This window comes from Oncorhynchus mykiss, chromosome 17, assembly GCF_013265735.2.
Source record: "Oncorhynchus mykiss isolate Arlee chromosome 17, USDA_OmykA_1.1, whole genome shotgun sequence".
In the NCBI taxonomy this organism is placed as follows: domain Eukaryota; kingdom Metazoa; phylum Chordata; class Actinopteri; order Salmoniformes; family Salmonidae; genus Oncorhynchus; species Oncorhynchus mykiss.
This window is the reverse complement of record NC_048581.1, coordinates 9,543,085-9,562,188: the sequence shown is the minus strand read 5'-3', so window position 1 is coordinate 9,562,188 and position 19,104 is coordinate 9,543,085. Positions and strand designations below refer to the sequence as shown.

Sequence of the window (19,104 nt, the reverse complement as noted above, 5' to 3'; positions counted from 1 at the left end):
CGGCGGAGGAGATGGCCCTCAAAGAGGAGGAGGAGGAGGCGGCGGAGGAGATGGCCCTCAAAGAGGAGGCGGCGGAGGAGATGGCCCTCAAAGAGGAGGAGGAGATGGCCCTCAAAGAGGAGGCGGAGGAGGAGATGGCCCTCAAAGAAGAGGAGGAGGAGGCGGCGGAGGAGATGGCCCTCAAAGAGGAGGAGGAGGCGGCGGAGGACATGGCCCTCAAAGAGGGGGAGGAGGAGGCGGCGGCGGAGGAGAGGGTGGTCACAGAAGTGGAGAACAGGGAAGAAGTAGATGGTAACACTGACCCAGGTAAGTTCAGTAGTTTAGTACGGAGAGCGGTTGGTGTATTGACAGCCACAGGAGATTCCAGAACTATTATTTACACCAATCTGGTGGCTCTTTCTGAAGAGTAACTTGGTTTCACCTCGTTTTAAAGGGGCAGTGCAGTTAAAAACGTGTTACTGTTTTGAAAATAATTCCTGGAATTTCAGCTTGTTCAGGTGGGATGGAGATTTTGGCCCAGATCATGACATCACAATCTGATCTGAATGACCAGTCATCTTTTATTTGCACTTGTATCCTCCTACTTTGAAGGGGTAAGCGGGGTAGGCTCTATCCACCAATCAGGGCTGTGTATGTAAATATATTTTAATTTGTATCAACATGCCCACAAAATCAGACTGAGAATTTTAATGGCAAAAGGAGGCTCAGGGAAATAAATCATAAAATAATATATTTGAAGTTATTTTCATGAAATAAACAGTGATTTATTAGACAGCCAGTGATGATTTAACCATTCTGCCATCAGTGGCCACCGATGCTCCTTATAGGACACATCACTGCACTTTATACTACTCTGCATACTGGTCATCTCTGTATACCTGTCGCATGATGCACTGGCTGATGCTTCTTTAGAAAACCCTCTTTTGCCTCTCCCCCCCCCCCCCCCCCCCCCTATCTGAGATACCTACTGCAGCCCTCATCCTCCTCATCCTCCACATACAACACCCGTTCTGCTAGTCACATTCTGTTAAAGGGCCCCAAAGCACACTCCTCTTTTCAGTTCGCTGCAGGTAGCGACTGGAATGAGCTGCAAAACAAAAAACTCCAACTGGACAGTTTTATCTCAATTTCTTCATTCAAACACTCAGTCATGGACACTCTTACTGACAGTTGCACTCTTACTGACAGGCTGCTTCGCGTGATATATTCTCTACCTTGCCCTCTGTGCTGTTGTCTGTGCCCAATAATGTTTGTACCATGTTTTTTGCTGTTGCCTTGTTGTGTTGCTACCATGTTGTCATGTTGTGTTGCTACCATGTTGTCATGTTGTGTTGCCACCATGTTGTCATGTTGTGTTGCTACCATGTTGTCATGTTGTGTTGCTACCATGCTATGTTGTGTTGCTACCATGTTGTCATGTTGTGTTGCTACCATGTTGTTGTGTTGCTACCATGCTATGTTGTGTTGCTACCATGTTGTCATGTTGTGTTGCTACCATGTTGTCATGTTGTGTTGCTACCATGTTGTCATGTTGTGTTGCCACCATGCTATGTTGTTGTCTTAGGTCTCTCTTTATGTGGTGTCTTGATGTGTGTTTTGTCCTATATTTTTTTTAAATCCCAGCCCCTTTCCCCACAGGAGGCCTTTTGCTTTCTGGTAGGCCGTCATTGTAAATAAGAACTGGTTCATTTTTAATTTTTTTATTTCACCTTTATTTAACCAGGTAGGCTAGTTGAGAACAAGTTCTCATTTACAACTGCGACCTGGCCAGGATAAAGCATAGCAGTGTGAACAGACAACAACACAGAGTTACACATGGAGTAAATAAACGAGTCAATAACACAGTAGAAAAAAAAAAGACTATTTTACTATGCACTGACTTGCATAGTAAAATAAAAACATTTAAAAAATGAAATATTTCATGGGGGCTTTAACATTCTGGGCCTGTTTTCAGCTGGCGATTAGAGACCCAAGTGTCAAACACACATTAGTTTGGAATTTCCACATGTAAGAACATGAGCGCTGGCATTTTCCAGCCCCAACGCCAGGTTCAGCTATGTACCTGTCTAACATCAGCTCACTTGTGCTGAGGTGGGAGGGGTGTCAATATTGGAGGCGTGTCCTGTCGCGGTAGGGTATTCTGCTATAGGACCGTTAAGGTAAGACCGTTAAGGTTCCCCCGTCGAGGGTGATACAAGTCGTCTCACTCAAGTTCTTATGTCACCCGGCTAACAGGTGACTCAAGGGCTAACAGGTGACTCACGGGCTAACAGGTGACTCACAGGCTAACAGGTGACTCACAGGCTAACAGGTGACTCACAGGCTAACAGGTGACTCACAGGTCCGCCGGACTGGCCTGGTTATGTATCCTGCCCTTTTATTCTGAGATTAGACTTATGTGATGCCGTTAGGCTTGTTTCAGGATCTTAGATAATATCAATCAGACTTAGAGTACCTCTTGTTTCAGGATCCTAGATAATATCAATCAGACTTAGAGTACCTCTTGTTTCAGGATCCTAGATAATATCAATCAGACTTAGAGTACCTCTTGTTTCAGGATCCTAGATAATATCAATCAGACTTAGAGTACCTCTTGTTTCAGGATCCTAGATAATATCAATCAGACTTAGAGTACCTCTTGTTTCAGGATCCTAGATAATATCAATCAGACTTAGAGTACCTCTTGTTTCAGGATCCTAGATAATATCAATCAGACTTAGAGTACCTCTTGTTTCAGGATCCTAGATAATATCAATCAGACTTAGAGTACCTCTTGTTTCAGGATCCTAGATAATATCAATCAGACTTAGAGTATCTCTTGTTTCAGGATCCTAGATAATATCAATCAGACTTAGAGTATCTCTTGTTTCAGGATCCTAGATAATATCAATCAGACTTAGAGTACCTCTTGTTTCAGGATCCTAGATAATATCAATCAGACTTAGAGTACCTCTTCTTTTACTTTCCCTTTGTATGCTCTTATATCTAGACTCACGCAAGCTATACCTTAGTTATGATTTACAGTCTATGTCCGTCGACTAATACTACCTGAATATTAATATAGAGGATACCTGTTACAATAAAATGATTATTATGTCCAAACCATCATATTGTCTTTAGTGTAGAAACTAGACTTGTTCCCCTAGATTGGGAGTGTCAGAGGCGTTCTCTCCCCGAGGGTTTTGGGTCTAGTTTCTACTTTTTATTCAATGTTTGCAGTTCACACAGTTGTACACGTTATTACAGTTTCTTCTTTGTCCTTGTTCTATAACATCAAACATCATCAAAACACTTACTACTATTAATGCCTTATATGTATTACAACAAGCAGTTAATTACCTTTAATGTAGGTTGACCTGGTTAGTCCCCAAAGAGTATGTTCTTCTACTCACAATTGCTCCAGAGGCTTATCCAATCACTCAGTATCTGTTTCTCCTACTAGAAGTTTGTACTATGATTTACTGAAGAGAACGGTTTGAGACAAATAAAACTTATAACACCACTGACTCTGTTTATCCACTCTGGTTAGGAGGTGGATGTATTCAGCACGAGGAGTGTGGAGGGTAGTTGTCTCAGTATGTCTCGTTCAGAAGTCAAGAGATACAATTGTTCCAGAGTATGAAAGTCAGATATGACCTTTTAGGTTGATGATAGTTGAAGTGTCACGACCTGTCTGTCGGTGATAAGTCAAGTAGCACTATCATGGTATCACTATCATGCCCTCTTAAGGAAGGCACTCTCCTTATATCCTCTTTTCGGGACCAGGTCAGCTTTAGCGCTGAGTCACATTCTAACCTTGTGGCGAGCTATTTCTGTAAAGGGTCAGTTTGACATGTTACTGTGAAACATTACTAATGACAGATGCTTCCTCGATCCCCAACTCCTGCATCAGTTTAACCCATTCGACTTCTAGTCTATCTCTTCCTCGTTCCGTCGATGACCCGCTCTCTCCCCCTTCTGGGGGCGGTGCCCGAATGCAAGGCATCTCCTCGGGCCAGCTCTCCGGCCCCCACTCAAGAGGTGGAGCCGGTGGTGACGGTGTGTGCTGATCCAGCGAAGGATGTGTCCTCAGAGCCCCTTTCTGTGCTTCCGCATCAGTCCTTAAAAACACACAACACTGACAGTTTCAGCTATGTACCTGTCTAACATCTGTGTAACATCAGTTCACTTGTGCTGAGGTGGGAGGGGTGGCAATATTGGAGGTGTGTCCTTAACAACACTGACAGGTTCATGCAGCTCTAAAAGGAACGTTTCAGACCCACAAACAGCAGGTCTCCTTGGTAACACAGTTGGTTCAGAGAGTGGAACCACAACCTATCCAGCCATGACACACAGTGTCCATGGTAGAGAGATGTTCATTTTGTGTTGGTGAATCTGGTATTTACAAACAGCCTACCCTACTCCTAAATCCTGGCTGGTTTAACAGCATCACATAGGTGTCTTTTCATCCTGGCCATTAGCCCAGTAGCCTAATAATAAAGGGGTTTTAAATGGTCTAATGAGAGTGCCTTGAAATATTAGCCTTAATGTTTTTTCATTATTCACAATTCAGCATACTTCATTTTCCTCGTTTTGAGTAAGATTTCCAGTCACATGTCACAGTTCTTCCATGGCCTGCATACACACCAGACATGTCACTCGTTGAACATGTCTGGGATGCTCTGGATCGATGTGTATGACAGCTTGTTCAAGTTCTCGCCAATATCCAGCGACTTCATACAGCCATTGAGGAGGAGTGGAACAACGTTCCACAGGCCACAATCAACATCCTAATCAACTCTATGCGAAGGAGATGTTGCTCTGCATGAGGCAAATGGTGGTCACACCAGATACTGACTGGTTTTCTGATCCACACTCCTACCTTTTCTTAAAGGTTTCTGTGACCAACCGATGCATATCTGTTTTCCCAGTCATGTGAAATCCATAGATTAGGGCCGAATGAATGTTTTTCAGTCTACTGATTTCCTTTTATGAGTATAATTTTAGAAATTATTGCTTCTACCATTTATATTTTTGTTCAGTGTATTAAAGTAAGGTACCTAATTGTTACCCAGTAAATGGTTTGATATTGATATCAAAACTGCTGCATTAGGCCTTTAAACAAGTCTTTCAAAAACCATTTCAATGCTGTTCCTGATTCTAATCCCATATCTGTTCATATTCCCACAGGAGAGATCTCCAACCCAGGTTCAGACAGTGAGCCCAGTTCCACAGCATCAGGAAACCATAAACACAGACAGAGGAAATCCAGACAGAAACATCACCACTGCATGGACTGCTTCACTAGTTTCTATGAGCCAGAGGAGTTGAGAAGGCACACTTGTAGGCCCCACCCCTGCTCAGATTGCAGAGGCAGCTTTATTTGTCCAATTCACCTCAAATCAAAACAGACTCAAAAAAGGATTATGACATACCCGTGTGGTCAATGTGAGAAGATATGTGAAACACCAAGCAAACTCAAGACGCACCAGATAACTCACACAGGAGAGAAGCCATACCACTGCACCATTTGTGGAAAGGGTTGCAGTCATTCGGATCAACTAAAGACACACCAGAGAACTCACACAGGAGAGAAGCCTTACCATTGCTCCCAATGTGGAAAGAGTTTCAGTCAGTTATCTACTCTGAGAAAACACCACCTAACTCACACAGGAGAGAAGCCTTACCTCTGCTCTCATTGTGGGAAGAGTTTCCGTCAGTTAGCCAACCTAAATGCACACCAGTTAATTCACACAGGAGAGAAGCCATACCACTGCTCTCAGTGTGGGAAGGATTTCAGACATCCAAGAGACTTAAAGTCGCACCAGAGAACTCACACAGGAGAGAAGCCTTACCACTGCTCTCAATGTGGAAAGAGTTTCAGTCAGTTGTCAACTCTGAAAAAACACCAGCTAACTCACACAGGAGAGAAGCCTTACCTCTGCTCTCAATGTGGGAAGAGTTTCAGCAGGTTATGTGAAATGAAGGCACACCAGATAACTCACACAGGAGAGAAGCCTTACCACTGCTCTCAATGTGGGGATAGTTTCACCAGTTTATATTTCCAAAAGAAACACCAGCTGATTCACACAGGAAAAAAGTCATTTCACTGCTCCCAGTGTGGGAACAGTTTTAGTCAATCATCAACTCTGAAGACACACCAGATAACTCACACAGGAGAGAAGGCCTTCCACTGCTCTCAGTGTGGGAAGAGTTTCAGTCATTTATCAACTCTGAAGACTCATCAGATAACTCACACAGGAGATAAGCCTCACGCCTGCTCTCAGTGTGGGAAGAGTTTCAGTCTGGTAGGAAACCTTAAGCGACACCAGCTATCCCACACAGTAGAGAAGCCTTACTGTTGCTCTCATTGTGGGAAGAGTTTCAGTCAATCATCAGCTTTAAAGAAACACCAGAGAACTCACACAGGATAAAAGCTGGGTCATTAAATCTGAAGACACCAGTTTGCTCACATAGGGGATAAGCCTTAACTCTACTATCAATGTGGGGGTAGTTTCACCAGTTTATATTTCCCCCCCCCCAAAAAAAAAACAGCTGTGGAAAGGTTCTGTAATGAATAAAATGTTCTGTTTGCATCTTATCTTTGGTGTCCTAAACTGGTACTTGGTGCATCTAAGTTTGACTGTGACCTCTCCAGCTTGCTGACAATAAAGGGTGATTCATTTTAATATTGACTTTGAGTGTCCCAGTGTAAGAATTTCCACAACAATTCAGTCAGTCATCAAATTTGAAGACCTACCTTTTCACTGGCACAGGTGAGAAGCCGTACCTCTGCTCTGTGTGAGGGGAAAAGGTTCAGTAGCCTAGGAGACCTAAAGAAACACCAGCTAACTCACACTGGAGAGAAGTTTGTTCTGAAGTTTGACTATTGTTTATTGAAATAAATCAGGGATGATGATAAGGGGTTATTTTGAACATGTCACTATTTCAGGAATCAGTCAAAAGGAGAGAAAAGGCAGTTTTACAGAACGTGTATTTATTTGATTGGTGGACATGGTTTGTCATGGTCAGTATTTCCACTAAACAGCTGTCTGGGAATGCAGTACTATTTTTTTAACTAGGCAAGTCAGTTAAGAACAAATTCTTATTTTCAATGACTGCCTAGGAACAGAAGAACAGATTTGTTCCTTGTCAGCTCGGGGGTTTGAACTTGCAACCTTCCAGTTAATAGTCCTACGCTCTAACCACTAGGCTACCCTGCCTGTGACCACTAGGCTACCCTGCCTGTAACCACTAGGCTACCCTGCCTGTAACCACTAGGCTACCCTGCCTGTAACCACTAGGCTACCCTGCCTGTAACCACTAGGCTACCCTGCCTGTAACCACTATGACCTCCTCTTTAGGACCATATGCCAGAACGCCCTGACTATGTTCTTTAAGACAGGAGACTCCAATGAATCATGTTTATGTAGGTTTAGATAGCGGTATATACGGCTTTATGTAAAGGAAGGCCCTTTTAGAGCTTCACACTGGTTCTTATGCATCAAAGTTTGACTGTGACCTCTCCAGCTCTCCTACCATTTGTCCCATCTCTAATTGGACCTACTTCACAGTAGTCAATAGAATAGTAGTAAACAGATGAGCTATTTCAAGTATTTAGCTCTATATAGCCCCCGACCCGAAGTTAAACTGTAAAAACAGACAGTTCACATTTTCCATTGACTGGCCATAGCCTACGTCTGAATACTGTAATGTCAAATGTATCAAGTAGACAATATTTAATTTATAAACATAATGCATATCATAAACAATTGCAGAATAATTTTCTCACCATTTCTGGCCATGAGTTCATATTCCCGAAGTAGCCATACACCAAATTACCATACACATCTCATTTAATTGTTCCTATTAGATAGACTATTATCATTTCTAGTTTTTGCTCTATGCATGTGCAGCTGTTTGGCCATGGAAACCCATTTCCTGACGCTCCCGACGAACAGTTATTTTGCTGAAGTTGCTTCCAGAGGCAGTTTGGAACTCGGTAGGTGAGTGTTACAACGTAGGACAAACCATTTTTATGCACTACATACTTCAGCAATCGGCAGTTCCCCTCTGTGAGGTTGTGTGGCCTACCACTTTGCGGATGAGCTGTTGTTGCTCCTAGACATTTCCACTTCACAATAACAGCACTTACAGATGACCGGGGCAGCTCTAGCAGGGCAGACATTTGACGAACAGACTTGTTGGAAAGGTGGCATCCAATGACTGTGTCACGTTGAAAGTCACTGAGCTCTTCCGTATGGACCATTCTACTGCCAATGTTTGCCTATAAAGATTGTATGGCTGTGTGCTCCATTTTATACACCTTTCAGCAAAGGGTGTGGCTGAAATAGCTATATCCACTAATTTGAAGGGGTGTCCACATACTTTTGTATATATAGTGTATGTTGTCCTTGTCCTCTTGTCCTCTCCTTGGTTGATTTAGAGGAAATATTAAAGAAATAATTAAAGTCAGTAATAAACATTGTAAGTCACATAAATAGACACCAAAACCACTCAATCATCCTAACATAATACATGTAATGGTCTTATTTAGCAAATAAGTGTTTAATTTAAATCAGTGTTTAATAATTTCAACATCCGTGATCATATGAAATTGATTTGTCTTTTTCAGTTCCTCTTAAGGATCCGCCCCCTTTTTTTCAATTTTCACCTAAAATGACATACCCAAATCCTAACTGCCTGTAGTTCAGGTCCTGAAGCAACGATATGCATATTCTTGATACCATTTGAAAGGAAACGCTGAAGTTTGTGAAAATGTGAAATGAATGTAGGAGAATATAACACGTTAGCTCTGGTAGAAGACAATAAAAAAGAAAAAAAAACATGCTTTTTTTTGTATTTTCTTTGTAGCATCATCTTTGAAATGCAAGAGAAAGGCCATCATGTATTATTCTAATCCCAGGCGCAATTACAATTTTGGCAACTAAATGGCAGCAGTGTATGTGCAAAGCTTTAGACTGATCCAATGAAATATTGCATTTCTGTACCAACTTTTGTATCAAGACTGCCCGGAATGTGCCTAATTGGTTAATTAATAACGTTACAAGTTCATAACTGTGCACTCTCCTCAAACAATAGCATGGTATTATTTCACTGTAACAGCTACTGTAAATTGGACAGTGCAATTAGATTAACAAGAATTTAAGCTTTCTGCCAATATCAGATATGTCTTTGTCTTGGGAAATTTTCTTGCTACTGACAACCTCATGCTAATCGCATTAGCCTACGTTAGCTCAACAGTCCCGCGGTGGACCCACCGATCCTGTAGCGGTTCCAGGTAAGTAAAAATGAATGAACTAATACATTTTGTCATTAACACCACATTCTGTCCTTTCCATCACAGTTCATTATGTGGTGGCAATGACGTGTGGTGAGAATTACATTTTTGCAGTATTTGGTCATAAATAGCAGGGATTCTAGCATGCTAACTCCAGTTGGACAGCTAGCATACAATGTCTCCTAAATACACATCATTAAAACCATTTCCTAATCTGAAATAATTTGAGGAAATTAGCTAAATATATATTCTCATACTTGTGCAAATCTTTCTAAAGCCGAAAATGGAGACAATTCAAAGGATATCAATCAACAAAGTGGTAAGAATATTTAGGCTATAACAATATGCTGAAAGATGGCTGTATTGTTTAGAGATGACTGAACTGCTCAGTTTTGTGTTTATGTCTGCAGGTATACAGACAAGGAGGCATACAAAGTTATGTCAATTGGTATTGGTATGTTATGCAGATCACATGTAAACACCCTCTTCCCTTACTTCTTCAATGAATATCCCATAAGCCTCTACATTATGGACAAGGCATGTGTATGAAAACTGTTTTGATAATGGTTTTCATTCACATTCACCACAAAAAGCAAGTTATGAATACTGTCTTGTGCATGTTTTGTTAATCATCTGTATAATTACTTAAAAAAATGTCACAGACTTCAGCCTCCCTAAACCTCTGAATATAACAGGACATATTTTCGATCACCATGCACTGCAAAATCATTCTGGCTATGGATACCGAGAACATCAACAATACTTGGCAGGGTAATTTGTATTTTTCTATCACAAAGTATAATTTATTTATTCTCCGGTCCAGTTGGTGGCGGTAATGCAACATTATATTGGATGCCACCCGCTGTTAAACCAAAGAAGGAGTTGCGCGAGCTAGAACAACAACAGCTGCCAGTTCAATGTCAAGCGTCAAGGTAAGACCTAGATTCCTAATATATTCAGAAAAGTTTCCATATGTAAACATGATGAATTCGATTATTTGTCCACTAAATCATGTGTAAACAATAGCCATGTGTGCTAACGTTAGCTAGCCAGTAAAATGGCTACCCAAGCAAATGTGTTTATCTTCAAGATGCTGTTGTGAATGATAACGTTATTATTTATTGAGACAGCAATGTGAATTGTGTGATGTGTGAATTGTCCATCTTCAAGATGGCATAAATATATTGGCACCCTTAACTAATAAGTGAGCATGGCTAGTTAGCTAGGCTGTTTCTAAGGCTGGCTAGCAAGCTAGATAATATAATTTCCCTATCTAATCATTAGCTAACTGGTCATTTATAGATTACAAATCAAATGTTATTTTGGTTCGGCGTTGCTTCAAAATAACTTATTGCTAGTAATTTGGTTATCTAGCTAGATCGTTTCATCCTAGTGAGAAAGGTGTCAGTGATCTAAAGCTAACCCAACTAGCTCAACATTGCTAACGCTAGTTGTACGATTACCACAGCAATGCTAGCTAGCTAGTTACATGTATTAGTAGATTCCTAGTGGTTGGAATATTTAGATATATTCCTTTATTAACTAAGATGTTCCAGTTGTGAAACTCACCTTACATTTTGTTTGTGCCTCTTTTGAATCCTACTATAGCCTTCCATGTCTGAACCCAAGTCTCCGGGTTCTTACTGTGGTGTTCCAGCACAGAGAAGCTCACAGTGGGGTCCAGAGATGGTCTTAGTGAAGCTGGAGGACTGCAGTCAACCACTGGAACTCAATGTGATAGTCAAAGAGGAAGAGGAGGAGAGAGGGATTAAAGAGGAGGAGGAGGAGGTGGCAGAGGAGAGAGCATTCAAAGAGGAGGTGGAGGAGAGAGCATTCAAAGAGGAGGCAGAGGAGAGAGCATTCAAAGAGGAGGAGGGGGAGAGCGCATTCAAAGAGGAGGAGGGGGAGAGCGCATTCAAAGAGGAGGAGGGGGAGAGCGCATTCAAAGAGGAGGAGGGGGAGAGAGCATTCAAAGAGGAGGAGGCGGAGGAGAGAGCATTCACAGCGGAGCAGAGAGCAGTCACAGAGGAGGCTGAGGAGAGAGCATTCACAGAAGTGGAGAACAGGGAAGAGGAGGAAGAAGTAGATGGGAACACTGACCCAGGTAAGTTCAGTAGTTTAGGATGGAGAGAGGCTGGTGCATTGACAACCACAGGGGATTCCAGAACTATTATTGAGTCTTTCCACCAATCTGGTGCCTCTTTCTGAAGAGTAACTTGCTTTCAACCTATTTTAAAGGGGCAGTGCAGTTAAAAATGTGACGTTCCTGTTTTGAAAATAATTCCTGGAATTTCAACCTGTTCAGGTGGGATGGAGTTTTTGGCCCAGATCATGACATCACAATCTGATCAGAATGACCAGTCATCTTTTATTTGCACTTGTATCCTCCTACTTTGAAGGGGTAAGCGGGGTAGGCTCTATCCGCCAATCAGGGCTGTGTATGTAAATATATTTACATTTGTATCAACATGCCCAGAAGATCAGACTGAGCATTTTAATGGCAAAAGGAGGCTCAGGGAAATCAATGATAACAAATGTATTTGAAGTTATTTTCATGAAATAAAACAAACACAGTGATGTATTAGACATATGGGATGATTTAAAAATACTGCATGGGGGCTTTAACATTATGGGCCTGTTTTCAGCTGGCGATTAGAGGCCCAAGTGTCAAACACATGTTAGTTTGGAATTTCCTAATGTAAGAATATGAGCACTGGCATTTTCCAGCCCCAACGCCAGGCTCAGCTATGTACCTGTCTAACATCTGTGTAACATCAGCTCACTTGTGCTGAGGTGGGATGGGTGGCAATATTGGAGGCGTGTCCTTAAAAACACTGACAGTTTCATGCAGCTCTAAAAGGAACGTTTCAGACCCACAAACAGCAGGTCTCCTTGGTAACACAGTTGGTTTAGAGAGTGGAACCACAACCTAAATAACCACAATGTAAATAGTCCTGGTAGCCATTTGATTAGCTGTTCAGGAGTCCTATGGCTTGGGGGTAAAAACGGTTGAGAAACCTTTTGGTCCTAGACTTGGCACTCCGGTACCACTCGCCATGCGGCAGTAGAGAGAACAGTCTATGACTGGGGTGGCTGGGGTCTTTGACCATTTTTAGGGCCTTCCTTCGAAACCCATTTCATGAAGCTCCCGACGAACGGTTCTTCTGCTGCTGTTGCTTCCAGAAGCAGTTTGTAACTCGGTAGTGAGTGTTGCAACGGAGGACAGATTAATTTGACGCGCTTCAGCACTCAGCGGTCCTGTTCTGTGAGCTTGTGTGGCCTACCACTTTGTGGCTGTCTATTCATTTGAGTGGTTACCTATCTCAAAGCCCATCCCTCAACGTTTTACCAAAACAGAGAAGGGGTTTGTTATTGGTTTAATTAAGGATTCCAGCTTTAAAGACCAAGTGCAAAACATTCCGTTTTTCCTGTGTTTTATATCATATTGTTCAACGGGATGAAACTAAAACTGTAAAAGTGTGATTTAAAAAAAAAAAATCAGTTATTTCCTGGTAGTTGCTGGTTGAAAATACAATTTACACAGGACCTTCTAATCAGCAGACTTGCGTGGGCGGGAGTTTAGGCTTTTCATGGTGACATCACCATGTGGTAAATTGTGGCAAACTTCTTGCTTGAGAAATAGTTTTTTTTCTCTCCTAAAAAGCAATTATTTTTCCCATTTATAATGGAAATCTACACTGAACAAAAATATATACACAACATGTAAAGTGTTGGTCCCATGTTTCATGAGCTGAAATAAAAGATACCAGGAAAAAGCTTATTTCTCTGAAATGTAGGGCACGAATTTGTTTACAGCCCTGTTAGTGAGCATTTCTCCTTAGCCAAGATATTCCATCCACCTGACAGATGTGGCATATCAGGAAGCTGATTAAACAGCATCATTAGCGTCACACCCTCTATAATGTGCACTTTTGTCAAACAACACAATGTCGCAGATGTCTGCAATTTTGAGGGAGCTGTTGGCATGCTGACTGCAATAATGTCCACCAGAGCTGTTGCTCTAATGTTAATTTCTCTACCATAAGCCACCTCTACCGTCATTTTAGAGAATTTGGCATTATGTTCAACCGGCCTCACAACTGCAGACCACATGTAACCATGCCAGCCCAGGACCTCCACATCCGACTTCTTCACCTGCGGGATCGTCTGAGACCAGGCACCCGGACAGCTGATGAAAATGTGGGTTTGCACAACTGAAGAATTCTGCTCAAACTGTCAGAAATGGTCTCAGGGAAGCTCATCTGCGTGCTCGTCGTCCTCATCAGGGTCTTGACCTGACTGCATTTTGGCGTCGTAATCGACTTCAGTGGGAAAATGCTCACCTTCGATGGCCACTGGCACTCTGGAAAAGTGTGCTCTTCACAGATTAATCCCGGTTTCTACTGTACTGGGCAGATGGCAGACAGTGTGTATGGCGTCATGTGGGCGAGCGGTTTGCTGGTGTGAACGTAGTGCCCCATGGTGGCGGTGGGGTTACGATATGGGAAGGCATAAGCTACGGACAATGAACATTATTACATTTTATTGATGGCAATTTGAATGCACAGCGATACCGTGACGAGATCCTGAGGACCATTATGGTGCCATTCATCCACCGCCACCACCTCATGTTTCAGCATGATAATGATCCTGAGGACCATTATGGTGCCATTCATCCACCGCCACCACCTCATGTTTCAGCATGATAATGATCCTGAGGCCCATTATGGTGCCATTCATCCACCGCCACCACCTCATGTTTCAGCATGATAATGATCCTGAGGCCCATTATGGTGCCATTCCTCCACCGCCACCACCTCATGTTTCAGCATGATAATGATCCTGAGGACCATTATGGTGCCATTCATCCACCGCCACCACCTCATGTTTCAGCATGATAATGATCCTGAGGACCATTATGGTGCCATTCATCCACCGCCACCACCTCATGTTTCAGCATGATAATGATCCTGAGGACCATTATGGTGCCATTCCTCCACCGCCATCACCTCATGTTTCAGCATGATAATGATCCCGAGGACCATTATGGTGCCATTCCTCCACCACCTCATGTTTCAGCATGATAATGATCCTGAGGACCATTATGGTGCCATTCCTCCACCGCCACCACCTCATGTTTCAGCATGATAATGATCCTGAGGACCATTATGGTGCCATTCCTCCACCGCCACCACCTCATGTTTCAGCATGATAATGCACGACCCCATGTCGCAAGGATCTGTAGACAGTTCCTGGAAGCTGAAAATGTCCCATTTCTTCCTTGGTCTACATACTCACCAGACATGTCACCCACTGTACATGTTTGAGATGCTCTGGATCGATGTGTTCTGATCCCGCCGATATCCAGTAACTTTGCATAGCCTTCGAAGAGGAGTGGGACAATGTTCCACAGGCCACAATCAATAAACTCTCCCTCAATGTCAACACAACAAATGAGCTGATCGTGGACTTCAGGAAACAGCAGAAGGAGCCACGCCTCTATCCACATCGATGGGACCACAGTGGAGAAGGTGGAAAGCTTAAAGTTCCTCGGCGTACACATCACTGACAATCTGAAATGGTCCACCCACAATGCGTCTTCAACCTCAGGAGACTGAAAAAAATGTGGCTTTGCCTCTAAGACCGTAACAAAGTTTTACAGATGCACAATTGAGATTATCCTGTCGGGCTGTATCACCGCCTGGTACGGCAACTGCACCGCCCGCAGCCGCAGGGCTCTCCACAGGGTGGTGTTGTCTGCCCAACGCGTCACCGTGGCACTGCCCTCCAGAACACCTATAGCACACAATGTCACAGGAAGTCCAAAGCTACGGCCTGTTCACCCCTCTACCATCCAGAAGGCGAGATCAGTACAGGTGCATCAAAGCTGGGACTGAGAGACAAAAAACAGCTTCTATCTCAAGGCCATCAGACTGCTACCACCCGGTTACTCAACCCTGCACCTTAGGGGCTGCTGCCCCATTTACATAGATGGAATCACTGGTCACTTTAGTAATGGAACACTAGTCATTTATCACTGGTCACTTTAGTAATGGAACACTAGTCATTTATCACTGGTCACTTTAGTAATGGAACACTAGTCATTTATCACTGGTCACTTTAGTAATGGAACACTAGTCATTTATCACTGGTCACTTTAGTAATGGAACACTAGTCATTTATCACTGGTCACTTTAGTAATGGAACACTAGTCATTTTAATAATGTTTACATACTGCTTTACTCATTTCATGTATTTTTCTCAATGTCAATATTAATATTTATATATTTCTTAATAACATTGTTACTTTTACATTTGTGTGTATTGTTGTGAATTATTAGATACTACTGCACTGTTGGAGCTAGGAACACAAGCATTTCGCTACACCCGCAATCACATCTGCTAAACAGGTGTATGTGACCAATACAATTTGATTTGAACAGCCTAATCAATTCTATGCGATGGAGATGTCGCCCTGCTGAGGCAAATGGTGGTCACGCCAGATACTGACTGGTTTTCTGATCCACACCCCTACCCCTACCTTAAAGGTTTCTGTGACCAACAGATGCATATCTGTATTCCCAGTCATGTGAAATCCATAGATTAGACCCTAATGATTTTTTTTCAGTTGACTGATTTCCTTATGAACTGAAAATAAGTAAAATTCTTGAAAATGTTGCATATTGCATTTTATATTTTTGTTCAGTGTATTCAAGTAAAGTACTTAATTGTTACCTAATAAAGGATTTGATATTGATATCAAAACGGCTGCATTAGGCCTTTAAACAAGTCTTTTAAAGACCATTTTCAATGCTGTTCCTGATTCTAATCCCATATCTGTTCATATTCCCACAGGAGAGATCTCCAACCCAGGTTCAGACAGTGAGCACAGTTCCACAGCATCAGGAAACCATAAACGACACAGACGGAGGAACTCAAGACAGAAACATCACCACTGCATGGACTGCTACACTAGTTTCTATGATCCAGAGGAGTTGAGAAGGCACACTTGTAGACCCCACCCCTGCTCAGATTGCAGAGGCAGCTTTATTTGTCCAACTCACCTCAAATCAAAACAGACTCAAAAAAGGAGGAAGGTGTACTCATGTGGTCAATGTGGGAAGAGATTTCAAACACCAAGCAAACTCAAGACGCACCAGAGAACTCACACAGGAGAGAAGCCATACCACTGCTCTGTTTGTGGGAAGTGTTTCGGTCAGTCGAACCAACTAAAGACACACCAGAGAACTCACACAGGACAGAAGCCTTACCACTGCTCTCAGTGTGGAAAGAGTTTCAGTTGGTTACACAGCCTGAAGACACACCAGATAACTCACACAGGGGAGAAGCCTTACCACTGCTCACAGTGTGGAAAGCGTTTCAGTCTGGTAGGAAACCTAAAGAGACACCACCTAACCCACACAGTAGAGAAGCCTTACCGCTGTTCTCATTGTGGGAAAAGTTTCAGTCAGTTACACCATCTAAAGACACACCAGTTAGTTCACACAGGAGAGAAGCCATATCACTGCTCTCAATGTGGGAAGAGTTTCAGTCATCCAAAAGACTTAAAGTCGCACCAGAGAACTCACACAGGAGAGAAGCCATTCCACTGCTCCCAATGTGGAAAGAGTTTCAGTCAGTTATCAACTCTGAAAAAACACCAGCTAACTCACACAGGAGAGAAGCCTTACCACTGCTCTCAATGTGGGAAGCGTTTCACCAGGTTATATCAACTGAAGGCACACCAGATAACGCACACAGAAGAGAAACCTTACCACTGCTCTCAATGTGGTGATAGTTTCACCAGTGCATATTTCCTAAAGAAACACCAGCTAATTCACACGGGTGAAAAGCCATTCCACTGCTCCCAGTGTGGGAAGAATTTCAGTCATTCATCAACTTTTAAGACACATCAGATAACTCACTCAGGAGAGAAGCCTCACCACTGCTCTCAGTGTGGGAAGAGTTTTGGTCATTCATCAACTCTCAAGACACATCAGATAACTCACTCAGGAGAGAAGCCTCACCACTGCGCTCAGTGTGGGAAGAGTTTCAGCCAGTCATCAACTTTGAAGAAACATCAGAGAACTCACACAGGAGGAAAGCTGTGTCATCAGAGCTGAAGACACTAACTTATTCACATAGGGGAGAAGCCTAAACTCTGCTGTCAATATGGGGATAGTTTCACCAGTTTATATTAATAAAATATAACACCAACTGATTATGACTAACAATAACTTACCTGGTTACTTAAAGGGGGTTAAAACTTGCAAAGGAGTGTGGAACATGCTGTCTGTGTGGAAAGCTTCGGTCGGTCATCAGATTTGAAGACACAGCATTTAACTCGCACAGTAGAGAAGCCTTACTGTGTTCGGGAGTTGTTTTGAATATTGTTTATTGAGATGAAGCTGCTATGTTCACAATAAGCCATTATCATCATATCACTTTTTCAGGAATCAGCAAAAAGTCAGCACTGCAGAGAAAAGGCAGTTTTACAGGAACTGTATGTATTTTGTTGATGCTTAAACCAGACATGGCTTGTCGATGTCAGTATGTCCACTATACAGCTGTCTTTTTGAGGAATGCAATACTTTCCATACCAGCAGACCTTCCGCAGCCACAACGGGCAATTCAGTGAAGTTGTATTTGCCATTGTGGAATCCATAGCTAATGTCTGTCCATAGAGAATCCTCAGTAAATCAGACATCATATATTCTAGTTGGATTTCTATAATCACATTTTTTTTTTTTAAGTTGAAAAACGTATATAATTTAGTCACAAAAAAATGTAAGCAAACAAAAACTTCTAATTAGAGGAATATAACCAAAAATGAATAAACATATTGTATTTCAATTACTATGCTCAGTCTCCTGTCTCAGTTTATTGTGGAAGGTTGAAGGTTCATTATTTCTGGTGCTTTACAGGTAGGCTATACTGTAAGTAAAGCTGTGGCGGTCGGTGCTGTTTATGATGAGGATGATTATAATTAGTTTTTTTTATCAGCCTTATTTCTATTACAGGATGATTTGTTTATGGCTTTATACATGGTATTGTCATTCGTATTCCATTCACCTAGTTTAATGTAACATCGATAGGTTTAGGCTACTACATGATAGTCATTTTCCCTCTACCCATCATGAGGTTGCTACAACCTGGCCTATGAATTAAAGTTTAAAACATACAGTCCCAGTCAAAAGTCTGAACACACCTACTCTTGGCAGTCTCTCAACCAGCTTCAGGATGAATGCTTTTCCAACAGTCTTGACGGAGTTCCCTCATAAAGTGGGAAGAACAAGTATTTGATACACTGCTTATTTTGCAGGGTTTCCTACTTAGAAGGCATGTAGAGGTCTGTAATTTTTATCATAGGTACACTTCAACTGTGAGAGACGGAATCTAAAACAAAAATCCAGAAAATCACATTGTATGATTTTTAAGTAATGAATTTGCATTTTATTGCATGACATAAGTATTTGATCACCTACCAACCAGTAAGAATTCTGGCTCTCACAGACCTGTTAGTTTTTCTTTACGAAGCCCTCCTGTTCTCCACTCATTACCTGTATTAACTGCACCTGTTTGAACTCATTACCTGTATAAAAGACACCTGTCCACACACTCAATCAAACAGACTCCAACCTCGCCACAATGGACAAGACCAGAGAGCTGTGTAAGGACATCAGGGATAAAATTGTTGACCTGCACCAGGCTGGGATGGGCTACAGGACAATAGACAAGCAGCTTGGTGAGAAGGCAACAACTGTTGGCGCAATTATTAGAAAATGGAAGAAGTTCAAGATGACGGTCAATCAACCTCGGTCTGG

The 19,104-nt window shown here is 42.3% G+C and overlaps 2 protein-coding genes and 1 non-coding gene across 5 annotated transcripts; all 3 read left to right on the top strand.

Annotated features, from left to right (window-relative positions):
• Nucleotides 1-143: 143 nt before the first annotated feature.
• On the top strand, nt 144-18,369 carry LOC118936444 (zinc finger protein 239-like). Of its 3 annotated transcripts, none has more exons than XM_036948838.1 (2): nt 144-306; nt 16,136-18,369. In XM_036948838.1, the coding sequence occupies exons 1-2, from the start codon at nt 174-176 to the stop codon at nt 17,401-17,403; spliced, it is 1,401 nt and encodes a 466-aa protein (XP_036804733.1). In that variant the 5' UTR covers nt 144-173; the 3' UTR covers nt 17,404-18,369. The 3 variants fall into 3 exon arrangements, 2 of the variants coding, with proteins under 2 accessions (XP_036804733.1, XP_036804734.1); XM_036948839.1 differs by lacking the exon at nt 144-306 and adding an exon at nt 11,234-11,384; XR_005036796.1 differs by lacking the exons at nt 144-306; nt 16,136-18,369 and adding exons at nt 11,242-11,384; nt 11,586-12,297.
• On the top strand, nt 2,862-6,674 carry LOC110494880 (zinc finger protein 239). Its single transcript, XM_036948840.1, has one exon. It carries the CDS (start codon nt 5,271-5,273, stop codon nt 6,411-6,413), a length of 1,143 nt encoding a protein of 380 aa, XP_036804735.1. The 5' UTR covers nt 2,862-5,270; the 3' UTR covers nt 6,414-6,674.
• On the top strand, nt 10,152-11,138 carry LOC110494873. The gene is made up of 3 exons (XR_005036797.1): nt 10,152-10,212; nt 10,889-11,068; nt 11,108-11,138. It is a non-coding gene; the product is annotated as an uncharacterized LOC110494873 (transcript).
• Nucleotides 18,370-19,104: the final 735 nt, after the last annotated feature.

What these genes read in the sequence shown, in the direction of transcription:
- LOC118936444 (XM_036948838.1), top strand. Translation starts at nt 174, where the DNA reads ATGGCCCTCAAAGAGGAGGAGGAGGCGGCGGAGGACATGGCCCTCAAA. An exon ending in AGATGGTAACACTGACCCAG is followed by an intron (nt 307 to 16,135) that starts GTAAGTTCAGTA and finishes ATATTCCCACAG; the next exon opens with GAGAGATCTCCAACCCAGGT.
- LOC110494880 (XM_036948840.1), top strand. Translation starts at nt 5,271, where the DNA reads ATGGACTGCTTCACTAGTTTCTATGAGCCAGAGGAGTTGAGAAGGCAC.